The sequence below is a fragment of the Trichomycterus rosablanca genome, chromosome 2 (genome assembly GCF_030014385.1).
Source record: "Trichomycterus rosablanca isolate fTriRos1 chromosome 2, fTriRos1.hap1, whole genome shotgun sequence".
Taxonomy (NCBI): Eukaryota; Metazoa; Chordata; class Actinopteri; order Siluriformes; family Trichomycteridae; genus Trichomycterus; species Trichomycterus rosablanca.
This window is the reverse complement of record NC_085989.1, coordinates 36564884-36579416: the sequence shown is the minus strand read 5'-3', so window position 1 is coordinate 36579416 and position 14533 is coordinate 36564884. Positions and strand designations below refer to the sequence as shown.

General features: G+C 38.6%; 2 protein-coding genes across 3 annotated transcripts in view; both read left to right on the top strand.

The window, feature by feature from the left end:
- The first annotated feature begins 910 nt into the window (after nucleotides 1–910).
- On the top strand, nucleotides 911–8250 carry LOC134301507 (sorting nexin-13-like). The gene is made up of 5 exons (XM_062986233.1): nucleotides 911–922; nucleotides 1135–1247; nucleotides 1350–1452; nucleotides 3344–3433; nucleotides 8125–8250. The coding sequence occupies exons 1-5, from the start codon at nucleotides 911–913 to the stop codon at nucleotides 8248–8250; spliced, it is 444 nt and encodes a 147-aa protein (XP_062842303.1).
- snx13 (sorting nexin 13) overlaps nucleotides 8163–14533 on the top strand; it is a 20891-nt gene continuing 14520 nt past the window's right edge. Inside the window, exons 1-9 of one of the 2 annotated variants that reach the window (XM_062990800.1) lie at nucleotides 8163–8246; nucleotides 8791–8912; nucleotides 9265–9369; nucleotides 9497–9585; nucleotides 10425–10508; nucleotides 10828–10966; nucleotides 11669–11757; nucleotides 11882–11981; nucleotides 13327–13520. In XM_062990800.1, coding sequence (XP_062846870.1) covers nucleotides 9315–9369; nucleotides 9497–9585; nucleotides 10425–10508; nucleotides 10828–10966; nucleotides 11669–11757; nucleotides 11882–11981; nucleotides 13327–13520 — 750 coding nt within the window. In that variant the 5' untranslated portion in view covers nucleotides 8163–8246; nucleotides 8791–8912; nucleotides 9265–9314. The remainder of the gene's footprint in view (nucleotides 8247–8790; nucleotides 8913–9264; nucleotides 9370–9496; nucleotides 9586–10424; nucleotides 10509–10827; nucleotides 10967–11668; nucleotides 11758–11881; nucleotides 11982–13326; nucleotides 13521–14533) is intronic. The other variant, XM_062990802.1, reaches the window with a different exon arrangement.

Below are 14533 nucleotides of genomic sequence, written 5' to 3'. Positions count from 1 at the left end.
AACTCATCTATTCAAAATGGCATTTAACTTGTAACAACACGAAATAAATGCTTTTATTTTTGCTATTCTTTTTAATAGTTTTTATACTTAGATCACGACAGAAATGTGAAGTCCTAGATCCTAAAACTTATAAAGTTTTCAGTTTCCTGATTGCATGTGAATCTGTCCTGTTTCTGTCTAATTTTAAGAAATTGTTCTATATTTGTTGTTCTCTCTCATAATTTAGCTAATTTTTAATGAACTGTCTTATGCTGCTCTCTTTGTTTTTATCTTAATTATTCTTGATGTTGATGTACTATTTTGATTTTGTACTATGATTTGTATGGTGTATGTACGTATTTGTTTTGATTATTTGTCTTATGTAAAGCGTCTTTGAGTATCTTGAAAAGCGCTATATAAATAAAATGTATTATTATTATTATTAAACACGTCAGCCAGTCATTCTGTACGCATGTTTACATTTGTAGCATTTAGCAGATGCCTTTATCCAAAGCAACTTACAGTTATGATTAAATACAGTTCGAGTAGTTGAGGGTTCAGAGACTTGCTCTGAGGCCTGACATTTGCAATCTGCCTGTGTTGGGGCTTGAACCAGCAACCTTCTGATTACTAGTCCACTACCGCTGAGCTACCACTGCCCTTCTTTAATCATGTTCATTAAAATGTTGGAACAATGAAACATTAATGCTTTATCCTGGTCACCGTGGGTCTAGTTCCACTGGAAAACATTGGGCGCAAGGCAGGAATACATTGGTCAAGACCAATCCATCACATGGCCATCCTTCAGCCATCCTCCTTCGGCCATTTGAACACGGATATAGCATAATAGACCATTGCGCCACCCAAGCGCCTGCGTTTTCTTTTTTTTAGCCTTACAACCAACTTGTATTTAGTGCTAAGTCTAGCCAAGATGTATCCTGAGGTCATTTGCTTATAGAAACAGTCTTTCTTCTTTTACTAGGGTTATCTGATTTCTTGATGTGGGGTTATTTAAGTTCACCTGGAATGTGTGGACAGTAAATACAAGTGCTCATCCTGACCATGGACGTTTTAGATGTGTTCTTCAGGCGGCAGCTATATCCATGAGTTACAATCTACTGTCATTAACAGTTTCACTCTGTGTGTGTTTTCCAGGCCAATCTTTCCATCTGGGGATGGGGAGGTTTGGGAGTCTTGCTCTTCCTCATCACATTCGGACCATTTGCCATCTTTTATCTGGCATTTTATATCTTCTGTTTTTTTGGCGGGTAAGTAAATCGTGGCTCTGCAGGGCTTTTTCTGGCTCTGTAAAATGTGTTTCTGAAAAATGTGAAAATACCCTTTAATCTCTTTTTTTTTTCTCTCTACAGGGGCTTTGCAGTCACGCTTTTATTTGGAAAAACAAATTCTGAAAAACACCTAGAGAAGTGTGAACACTCCTACTTGCCTCCTACTGCAACAGGCATAGCAAAGGTAGGAACATCAGTTTTTTTTTTTTTTTAAGATGAATGGTATGTGTACCTGTACATGTGCTGATTCCTGCTAATATGCACGTTAGAGGTGTTTTATGAAGTGGAAAGTAATATTTAAGAGAAGTTCAAGAAATTCCAAGGATAATGTAGATGTATTGTTGATATCGGGGTTGTAATTATAGACAAGTAAAATTTTTGTTGCTGCTTGGGTAATGCCACAGTTTAATGCACTAGCATACCATTGTGGAGTGTTAGAGCCACCAGTCAGACAGTCACATGGAACTAAGTTTGGCCCTCAGTAGGGCTGCCACTAACTACTATTTTTCTATCGATTATTCTGTAGACTATTTTACAGATTAGTGGATTTATCTAAATGATTAATTTTCCTCCAAAAAATGTAATTTTTATTTCAACAACAACTTGTATGGCATAATAATATGGCACAAAACTAAATGTAAACAGGGTTTATGTCCATATTACCAAATTCTCAAGTGATCCATATTAAACAAAGTGCAACACGTGTTTATGGCATTCCCTACACAAAGCAATGTGCTTAAACTTATAGCAGAAATAAAATAGTTAGAGGTGGGCATGTCTCATTAAGTCTAACATACAGTAAAGACTAGGGATGTAATGATACACTCTACCCACGATACGATGCGATTCACGATACTGGGTTCACGATATGATTTTTTTCCCTTTTTTTTTTTTCTTTTTTTTACTGAAATTGAAAACAAATTATGACAAAGTTTCCTTTTATTATTTCTCTTAAAAAAGAAAATGAAATACTGTATTTGTGCTTATCTTTTATTTATCTAAATAATGAATGTCCTTTTATTTCAGAGGTAGGCACAAACTTTGCAAAACAATTTTGAATTAAGCCCAATTTGGCTGAAAACCCCCAAATTTGGCAACCAGGCGTATAGCGCCAGTGACGTCATCAAGGCGAGGTGTATAGTGCCAGTTCCCTCTGCTGTTTAAAGTGAATATGGATTTATTTTACATGTAAAATCGATATGAATTGTGGAATTTTTGAATCGGTTATTAACTGTATGGTGAATGGTGTGGTGAATCGTTACAGCCCTAGTAAAGACAGAATGAGCCCAGATTCTAACCTACACATTCACTTAAAACTAACTTAAAATTCTAAGCAATGTAATCAAAGTGGCAAGCGTTAAGGCGCATTCACATGAGAAGCTTGTTTGCGCTTTGAGTGCTGCAGCAACCGAAAAAATCTCTAGCCCAACGCAGCAAAAGTGTGCGGCGCGTGTTGCTTTTCACGTGAATGCGCCCTAAACTAAACTCGTAAAGGAATACAGTATTCCAAGATCTCTTGATTAAGAAGCTTAATGAAACAATATAGACATGCAACATCGTGCTACTACTGCTGTGTAGTACGCAACAATTAGTGCTGAGGGAAATCATATGAATGGTTATATGAATGAAGACCTTGTAGAAATGAAAAGGGATCATTCATAAACATAGTTTCAAAAACAATGCATCGATTTAAAATATTGATGCGTCAACGTCATCGATTAGGTCGACTAATCGCAGCAGCCCTACATTTTTGTGTGGGAACTGAACACTGGCAGGTGATAAAAAGCGGCCACAGATTGGACATGTATTGGCGGGGACATGTGGTGATCTGGCTCTCCTTGTGAAGAAATAAAATTGCCCATGACTGTGTTTGTCATTGAATCTGGACTGATGAATCATGTGTAACCTGTAACTACCTGTCCTGTCATGAATATAACCATGACGTTAAAAGTCTAATAAGTAAGCAAACAGTCAAGCTTGTTACAACAGGAAAGCTAATCCTTGTAGCGTTATGACTGACTTACAATGCACTGTGACTTAATAGAAGCAAACCAACATTCTCTTTCTTTTCTTAGACGTTGGAGGAGCTGAAGCAGGAAGCAAAGCCCATAAAGATAGACCGGCGTCTGACGGGGTCCAACATTATCGACGAGCCTCTCCAACAGGTACAGTTTGAACAGGCTCTAGAAAGTGCAGGGTCATGAGTGTGTGAAAGCTCAACGTGCATAACCACCCATTATCCAGAGTGATGACACATCAACAATACGGTCACATGACCTTGGAGGCAGCAGTGCACGCAGTTGAAGTTCTGCTAATTTAATAGTGCAGACACACCAAACTGTTGGCAAGGGTCACAGCTGCCTTCCTTTACATACTCGGGCAGTTATTAGGAGAAGTTCCTTTGTGCGTTTTAGTTTCATACCATGTGTTATTTTAAAAAAATCACCCTTCAGCACTTTTGCTTGATTTTCATGTCTGTAACTACATTTTAGTAACTTGTGGGTTCACAGTGGGTTCATGATTCCTTAGTAGGAATCCTGCACTTTAGATCGACTGTTTTGTGCATGTCTGGTGTTTTGTGTAAAGAGATTTTTAAAACTGATATTAGGATTGATTTGCTCATCCCATTCCCACCTACTGCCAGGCAAGTTTTCAGAAATGAAACAAGCCTGATGCCTTGAGGTACTGCATTAGTACATGATGTCAGGTAGTGCTGGGTGGTATGACGGTCTTTAATTCCTCATACGGTATGGATTTTTCATATACCGCCACACCATAACATAGTTAATTTTAACAGCTGTAGGCTTCAAAAGGAAGCAAATTATATAATGTTGTTTGCCACTTAAAACACTATGGAGCGCCATGCTAGTTAGCCAGCAGTGGCGATTCATCTAAGACTGCAAGGGAAGCTCAGCTTCCCCTAAAATGTCAAAAATTAAATGGTCAAATATGTACAGTTGTGTTAACATTTCATTGACTACAAATGCGTTACAACACGTTCATCTCGAAGACGAGTTCGTTCAGAATCAGCTACTTATCACAAATCGCCTGACTCGATGTTAACTTCTCATACATTCCCACAGCATCAATGCATTTGCCCGTAGAAGCTGAGCATCTCTTCACTTCAACGGGACTGCATGGAACGGTTTTTTTCATTGCTTCGAAACTCCCCGGTCATTGGATAAATGCCACAATTTTGTCCCGCCCCCGGACGCTGAGCGTCTCTGGGGGTGAATGGAGCTGTGGGCGGGATGCTGAGCTTCTGCAAGATGATTGGAGGATCAGTCGAAAAGCTGAATCCCGTTTTGATTGACAGCTATTTTGAGATCTACACCATCACTGGGAGCTTCAGTCCCATCGCAGATTTTGCGAGTGAAGTCGAAAGACAAACTGCAACCCATTTCAGGCCATTTTTTTGAAAAGGGACGGAGGGCAGAATTTATGTATAAATAATTGACAAATTTTATGATGTAAGCCGACAATGAGCTTCCCCTCTTTGAAAGACCAGCAGCCGCCACTGTTAGCCAGGTAGCGTTAGCATTACAGTGTTAACAGGTGAGAGACATTTCCTTAATATGGTGAAAAAAATAAACAAAAACAGATGGAGGATGAAGAGAGGAAGACCAAATATGCACCGGAAGAACCTGCCAAAGAAATGAGTCATGTCGGCAGTTTAGAACAGACCAAAAAACTATATACTGCACGGTTTGCAAGGGCACGATTCTTCTATAGACAGTCGAGAAAGAAGCTTTCAGAAGAATAATTAAAACACTGGATTCCAGGTATGTCTTTATGGGGCGGGGCGAAAATACTTGTCCACTTTTCTACAACAGACCTGTGGTCAAGTTGTCCAGTATAGTTTGCAAACATTGTTTTATTCGTTTAAAGGGAGAGCTAAGGGTAATTGTACAATACTTAAATATAAAATAAACAAGTTGTACATATTGCAACTGTTTCACGTGTACTGATTCCATCATATGTTGTCGTTTTGTGGGGCCAAGCAAACCTTATAGTACTCAAAACCTTCATTATATACATAGTAAAATTAAAACTTTTTATGTACTTCATAACAGTAGAATAAGCCACATACATATAAAAAGTCCCAGTCATACAAAAAAAACATACCTTTATGTACCGTGAAACTGTCAGAATCTTAAAAAATACCATGATACAGATTCTTTGTCATAACGCCCAGCCCTACTGTCAGACATTCTGATCAATCAAATTAAACAAATAAGAATGCACAGCTTACCTGAAAATTAACGTTACTTTTTTTCTTAAACAGGAAGCATTCTATAGACCACTCACATACCGACATACTTATTAAAGTTAAGCACACAGTGTTTTGAAAGAATTGGGGTCACTAAGAGCAGTGTTTCACATTAAAGACACTATGTGGTTATGTTACTGTGTACTCTGTAAGAAAAATCATCTAATCTAATGTTGTTAACATCAGTTTCAGCAATGATGCTTTTACTTATAGATTCCGCTTATTCTTTGGTCATGTTTTGGGAACCACCAACATATTGATATGGATAATTTAAGAGCCCTGGAACATATCTAACAACTAATTCACTAAGATCATGAAGCAAGACCATAGAGACATATAAAAACCAATAAAGAGATCTTAATTCTAAAAAAATCAATTCTAAGCGAGACAGGTAGCTAATGGAGTGATTGAAGTGCTGGAGTAATATGATTCCACTTTCTTGAACAGATCAAAGCTGTAGAAGAGAACTCAACAGATTATTACAATAGTCAAGTCTAGATGTTACCAAGACATGGACAAGTTCCTTGCTATCAACAGGGATTAGAATGTCCTGAACCTTTGAGATATTCAGAAGTTGGAAATATGCAGTTTTACAGATATAACTAATGTGATATTTCAAAACTGAGCTTGTTATCAAAAATAACCTCAGGAAACGTGATACATTGGATGGCCTCGAAATTCATAGGTTCTAGATAAGCCTCTCTTTACTTCCAACAATAAGAAACGGTTCAACTGCAGGAAATTGCAAGACATCCACTTATTAATACCACTTTTGCCAAATGAGCCGTGAGCTGATAGACCAGCATTTGGTCCTTGGGATATAATACTATTTAAATGTTATGCCACTTAATAACAGCAAGCAGTGAAAGCATATACAGGTTAAATAGCAAAGCCCACAACAGTGATCCTTGAGGGACTCCACAGGGAAATGTTTGACATTTTGAAGCACAGTCGCCCAGTGCAACAATGCATTTACAACCACTTGGCATGACATTCTCACCACCCCCATTATTAGGTTTATAGCAACGACTTGAGCTTATCCACAGTGGTGTTAATAGTGAATCCAGTTAGTTGACAGTTGTACAGATTTCTCGGTTCAGCAATAAACTGGAACTGCACATCATCAAAAAATGCTATATGTATTCTTTGTAATATCAGCGATCATATCATTAAAAATGTTGCAGCTAATTACATTAAGCAGATAAGTGCAATTCTGGTGCGCTAGATTGAGCAGGGTTCAGTACTCTGTCTATGGTGGAATAAATAAATGTTGTATTATTTTTCTGATTGTCAATCAAATTTGTGAAAGAGCTTTTTCTCATCTCATGGTAAAGGTTTTAAGTTGTGCTTTATACAAAGCAAGGTGAATCTTTAGCCTTGTGTTTCTCTGTTTTCTCTCTGCTCTCATGCAGTCTTGTTTAGGTTTTATGATGGAGATTGAGTTTTTCCTGGGCGCTTTTGTCTTGCTAGAAATGATCTTGGTTTTTTGTAGTGTGACCATGTCAACGTGCTTAATAAGCCTGGAGTTAAATGTCTCTACAAAAGCATCAGCTGATGTTGAAGGTGAAAGGTTGGGTAGCGAGTGCATTGAATGCGTAAACATAACAGCAGTATCTGCAGTTATACAGTGCTTAGTTACTGCCTTCTGAAAACTTATGGTACATGTTCATGCTAACATGCCAGAAAGACTCAAAATGATCTAGTGGTAGTGAAAACAACATTGGTTTGTCATGTATGAGATTGTAGAGTACATTGTTATGAGTTTATGGATTGAGCAGATGGTATTACTGGTCAGGGTGGTGGCATGAGGAAAGAAACTGCACCTGTTACCAGTATACTGGTTGTTCTAGTGTATAGATTACAGTGTACCATATTTGTTGATTTTTCTTTACACTGTATTCAATTAAAGATGATTTTAAAAAGAAGACAATAAATGATAGTTTACCTAGTAAACTAAGAATCTTGCTGACTCAATATCGTATAGAAAAGAATAGAATAAAATTCCATGTCATATACAGAAGTACAGTTCAACAAAATTATTTCTATGCATATCCCAGCTTGTTCGAAAGCTGGGGTCAGAGCGCAGGGTCAGCCATCGTACGGCGCCCCTGGAACATTGTGGGTTAAGGGCCTCGCTCAAGGGCCCAACAGTGGCTGCATGGCAGAGATAGGAACTTTCAACCTTTCAGTTGATAGCTCAAAGCTTTACCCACTACGCTACCACTGTCCCTAATCACTGTATATACTGTATTATAATACATTTAATATTGACAACATTGTGTTCCCAGTGGTGGTATCTTACATCCTCAGAGTAAAATTACCAGAGCTACATTTTTCTATGATCAGATATAAAACAGGGATTTCCCAGAGCTCTGTGCTGATCGGATTCTCTGTGCAGTTGTAACTCAATGATCTAATTGAATCTCTCTCTCTCTCTCTCTCTCTCCCTCCCTTTCCCTCCCTCTTTCCCTCTCTCTCTTTCTCTGTCTGTTTTAACGATACAGGTTACTAAGATTCCCCTTGTGTACTAATGTATTTATTTCTCTCTGTCTGTCTGTTTTTCTGTATGGTTTTGTCTCTGTGCAGGTGATTCAGTTTGCATTGAGAGACTACATCCAGTACTGGTATTACACACTGAGTGAGGATGAGTCCTTCCTGTTGGAGATCAGACAGACGGTGCAGAATGCCCTTGTGCAGTTTTCCACAAGGTAGTACACCACTTATCACCACTCCACTGTTTACAGCAACAAGCTTGAGACTCAACAAAGTTGAGACTTCTATTCTGAGGTGTTTAAGAACACACTACCTTTTCAGTCTCCTAGTAACTGTAATACTAAACAGACTTTGTCCTACGCTCAGACCGGCAGCAATTTTTCGTCTCTTGTTGTCCAGATTGATGATTGCTTTGCCCTGTGTTCACACCAGAAGCGTCATCATCGACTGTGGGCGTTTGGTTGTCATTATTTAACTGCTGCCAAGACAAAAAATATAGATAGTGTATAGAAAAAGCAATTTTACCACAAATTAGATACAAATTAGATACACAGTTTTTTTTAAACTACAAATCAGATGTGTTTCTGTATAAATAAAAATCCTGGAAGGATCTCGTCTATAAATTTTACCTCTACATATTCCATCCCTGTCTGTTCAGTCAACATGACAAGAACTGTGTTTCAATGACCTTCTGAGTAGATGAGATTCTAAATGCTGTTTGCATTAAACAGGCTTGTAATGACACTTTGTCTTGTTTAGGTCCAAAGAGGTGGACTGGCAGCCTTATTTTACCACCAGGCTAGTGGATGACTTTGCCACTCATCTACGCATCTTCAGAAAGGCCCAGGAGAGGCTAAACCAGATAGATGACCCCAAACAACGTAAGTCTGCCACCATTTGCCATTTGAAGTGCATATAATTTATATTAAAAATGCTAATTTTATGTGTAGGTGCTATTGAGGGTGAAGTATGTGTTATTTTCATTCTTTGCTTTGTTCTGTGGTGAGTGGTGCAAATAGTTAAAAATTGCTTGATGTAAATGATCTCAGCTAATGCAAAGGCACAGAAGGTTGGACTTAGATCTTGACTAGATCTGTATATAGCTTTGTTTGCAGGATAGTGTCTGGATCTGTCTCAAAGTGCATATAAGTCCAGTTTTCAGTCTTTAGTTTAGAGTGTGTGTCACATGTGATTAAAAGAAAATACATGAATGTTTGTGTTTCTGTGGTCCAGGCGAAGCCCCTGAGGAGCTGTTAGATGTGTTCTTTGAGACGGAGGTAGAGATGGAGAGAAAGATCTGTAGAGATGTGGTGTGTACCTCCAACAAGGATGAGGAAGGTAAAACGAGAGGAAACAGGAGCAGGAAATGCTCTTTACATTCCAGCCACCGTGCCAAATCACATCTGCTTCTGTACCACAAATTTACCCTTTTAAGGTTGCTAAATTCTGTCTTTTCCTGGCCTAGGCTTTCTACGGGATCTGTGCGAGGTGCTGCTGTATTTGTTACTACCTCCAGGAGACTTCCACAACAAGAACATGAGATACTTTCTCAGGGTGAGTGTTTTACTCACACCAAAAATACTAAACTGCTAAAAGTATGTAAAATACCCCTTCTATTTATTGAGTTGATGAGTTTTAGCCCCACTCATTGCTAACAAAATGTGAATGATGTATACAGCTGCAGATGCAGCCTAATTTCTAATAAGAGTGGGCTGAAATACACAGATGAGGTGTAACATTATGACCACCTTCCTAATATTGTGTTGGTCCCCCTTTTGCTGCCACAACAGCCCTGCAACTGTGATGCTCTGTGTATTCTGACACCTTTCTATCAGAACCAGCATTAACTTCTTCAGCAATTCGAGCTACAGTAGCTCGTCTGTTGGATCAGACCACACAGGCCAGCCTTCGCTCCCCATCAGTGAGCCTTGACCCTGTCGCCGGTTTACCACTGTTTCTTCCTTGGACCACTTTTGATAGATACTGACCACTGCAGATGGGGAACACCCCACAAGAGCTGCAGTTTTGGAGATGCTTTGACCCAGTCGTCTAGCCATTACAATTCGAGCCGTGTCAAACTCGCTCAAATCCTTACGCTCGCCCATTTTTCCTGCTTCTAACACATCAAGTTTGAGGATAAAATGTTCACTTGCTGCCTAATATATCTCACCTACTAACAGGTGCAGTGATGAAGAGATAATCAGTGTTATTCACTTCACCTGTCAATGGTCATAATGTTATAGTGTATATTGTAATTTGTTACCAGTAGCTCCTGGAAACAGTTTTCATCTTAATGTATCAGTAATTGTCTTTTTACACCCTCCTGAAGTCTTAAGTTCAATATTTGCCAATATTTTTATTTGCTGATAAGTAAACATTTTTATTTTTTATAGGAAATTTTGTCAAGAGGAGTATTGCTCCCCCTGATTAACCAACTAAGTGATCCAGATTATATCAATCAGTTTGTCATCTGGATGGTAAGCATGTATTCTTTAATGTTTTTCATTATTGTTTTGTATATAGGAGTTTGAGTAGCAGTATTTCTTCTGTTTGTCTAAATCCTTGTTTGCATATGATCACATCTGTTTAAAAAAACTGGAATTGTAGGGTGGATGTTCTATAAAGATAATAGTCACTGCAGCCATTATGCAGCATTTGCTGTAATTCAACACACAGGCTATGAAAAGACTTACTTGGTGGATTTGTGAATATACTGTATACTTTTTCAGTATTAGGGTGAAAGGGTTTTAAAATGCACATGTATCTGAATGCATGTTCCCTGTGTTCTTTGTGTAGATTCGGGATTCCAGCTGCAACTATGAAGCCTTTCTGAATATCTTAAAGCTGACTGACAAGCCAGATGAGCTAGAGGCTGTCAAAGATAAAGTTTTAGAGGAGCTCCAGTACCTACGCTCACTAGATACTGCAGGAGATGGTACACACACACACCCACACACCCACCACCACCGCTACTGCATCTTATGCCTCAACTTGCATGTTGTTTTTACAGGGTGTCCCTAAAGTCTGGACACATAGGCGAAATGCATATTTTCAATAAATATCAGACATTTTTTAACCACATTTTAAATCATTACAATATTAATCAATAACAACTTCAATGTGTTTTTCAGCTATTTGTGACGCAATATATACGTGTGTGTATTTAAGTAAGCATCTAGTTAGTTATAGTTATTGGTATTTCCTATGTGTCCAGACACTGTATACATTTAACACATCATTAGTATGGCCTTGGTCCTTTCAGACCACTCTTCTGAAATGCTTGACCTCTGTTCATTTAATGCCGCATTAGTGAGGTCAGATGATGATGTTGGGTGAGAAAGCCTGGCTCACCCAGCACAAAAATGTAATTGGCCAGCATAAATCCCTCAAATTCTTTATGCTTATTCATGAGGCATTGCCATCTAACATGGCATATCATTATGGATAAAACATATCCAAGTATTTTAGTATAGGCTATTTTGCTGTCAATGTTTGCAAACAAATATGAATGGACTTTCTGTCTGATTTGATGCTAAAATATTGGTGTACAGATATGTTTGACCATGTTCAGTACAACAGCATATACTGTACATTTATTGTCTAATCCTGTAATCATGTCTCTTTTATTTCTGGCTAGATATCAACATGATAAAAAATCAAATCAACAGCTTATTATTTGTGAAAAAAGTCTGTGATACAAGAATACAAAGACTACAGTCAGGGAAGGCAAGTACTCAACTAGAGCACAAATGCATTGCAAAATTGCCAAAACTGTCATTTACCATATTGTTAATTATTTTAAAAATGTGCATGATGTTCTTTACATTTTAATCTTACCTTTGTGTTTCAGGAAGTTGATGCTGTGAAACTTGCAGCAAGTTTTGGAAAGTTGTGTATAATCCCATTGGATCACATCTTAGTGCACAATATAGCACTGCAGTTCTTTATGGGTGAGTGTCTGCATTTATGCACTTTACTGCTGAGAGCCAAGTACATGGCATTTTTTGATGACTAGAAATATTAGTGTTTGGTTACAGTGGCACTTTTCTGTTGGACGCACCAGTCCCTATTTCATCTTATTTTTCTGTTTCATAATTTGACTAAATTAAGTCTTAATTTTACTAAATGATATAAAAGGGAATAGAATATGAACTATTAATAGTGTAGCTGTTGTTACGTAAAATAATACACCTTTAATATTGAGATATATTAAGTCAAGACTTGTCCAAAAAATTTAAGAGATAATTGTCTGGCACAAACAAGGAAATGACACAAAAAGATGGCAAAGAGACACAGTTGGAAGCATAGTTTGCAAGTTCAGAGTTAAAGGAACACTGGCTAAATTACCCAAATGTGGCAGAAAGAGGTAGCCATTACCGACTGTCACCAGATTCCTAAGAGGGCAGGTGGTCAAAACCCCTGAAATTAGTGCAAAAGATTTGCAGCAAGATTTCTCAAACTCCAAGACATGCATCTCTGCTGACCTTAGAACCATATAAATAATCCTTAAAAGCTTTGGGATTTTGTTCTGTGTAGCAATAAAACAAAACTGGAACTTTTTAAGCCTATGGATCTCTGGTATGTCTGGAGGAGGGAAAATAAAGCATATGCTGAAGAGAACACCCTGCTCACAGTGAAGCATGGTGGTGGCTCAGTGATCCTCTAGTGCTGCTTTGCTTCATCTGGCACTGGAAACCTGCAAGCTGAAGCTTGGGCATTATTGGACCTTCCAACAGGATAATGATCCCAAGCATACCTTAAAGTCCATCAAGGCTTGGTTTCAGAAGGAGCACTGGAAGATTATTAATTGGCCGTCACAGTCACCTGACTTGATTCACATAGAAAATCCAAGATTATTAGTGAACTAAAGATCACTGCATATGATGAATGGGAAAGATTCCTCAGGAATGCTGCCAGAAGCTAATGTCTGGCTATGCATGTTTGAAGCATGTCATATCAGCAAATGAGTCTCTCTTAAGTACTAAAGACAGTTGTCATAAAGGGGTTGAAAAATTCTGAGACTGCAGTAGTCATTAGTCAGTAGTGGGATTTTCTGTTGAATTCACAGATACCACTTGTTATATTAGTTGTTTTGTTGTCTTGCGGTGGATTGGCACCCTGTCCAGGGTATTTCTGTCTTGCATTGATTGTTTCCCCAGTAAAACCATGCTCCCCATGACCTTGACCAGGACAAAAGTGAAAATGAAAGCATGACTTACTTTCTATACTGTTCTTTCTCTCTGTTGTGAATTTCTCTCTCTTGTGTCTCCCACTCTGTTTTACACACACATCCAGACTACATGCAGCAGATGGGGGGTCAGGCAGATCTCTTCTTCTGGCTGACTGTGGAAGGTTACCGGGTGACGGCGCAGCAGCAGCTGGAGGTCATGCAGAACTGGCAGAAAGATGGCAGGAAACAGAGCAACCAGACGAAGGGCCTGTTAAAAGCTGCTACACTGGGTGTCTATGAACAATACCTCTCTGAGAAGGTCAGTACTTTTTGTGGCCCTCATGCTTGGCTTTAAACGCCAGTTTGCAAAAAGGCATGGCAAACATCTATTTTAATGGTAAACCTACTCATGTGACTTTTATTTATTTATTTTACCTTTAAGTTTTATAAATAAATGAATAAATATTTCAATTTATTCCACATTGTAATGTGCTGCTTGCTTCCTATGCTCATTTTCTTTGTTTTAACCATGTAGTGAGTTTAGCAGAGATGCACCCTGGACAGGGTGCAAGTCCGTCACAGGGTACAACTCACTTACTGACCAACAGTGTTCCATAATGTAACATTTAACCTTTCAAAAGAGGTTTATAATTATATAAGCCTATATACATGCTATTCTTAGTAGCAGCTTACAGCTATATATTGTGAAATATCAAGCTTATTTTAACTTACTCCAACGAGGCATAACATTATGACAGGTAAAGTAAATAACACTGGATTATCTCTTCATCACGGCACCTGTTAGTGGGTGGGATATATTAGGCAGCAAGTGGGGCAGCTGTAGCCTAGTGGTTAAGGTACTGGACCAGTAATCCAGGTTGCTGCTGTTGGGCCCTTAAGCAAGGCCCTTAACCCTCAATTGCTTAGAGTGTATACTGTCACTACTGTAAGTCGCTTTGGACTAAAGCGTCTGCTAAAGGCCAAAAATGTAAATGTAAGTGAACATTTTATCCTCAAAGTTGATGTGTTAGAAGCAGAAAAAATTGACGAGCGTGAGAATTTGAGCGAGTTTGACAGGGACCAAGTTGTGATGGCTAGACGACTGGGTCAGAGCATCTCCAAAACTGCAGCTCTTGTGGGCTGTTCCCAGTCGGCAGTGGTCAGTATCTATCAAAAGTGGTCTAAGGCTACTGTAGCTCAAACTGCTGAAGAAGTTAATGCTGGTTCTGATAGAAAGGTGTCAGAATACACAGTGAATCGCAGTTGCAGGGCTGTTTTGGCAGCAAAAGGGGGAACAACACAATATTAGGAAGGTGGTCATAATGTTATGCC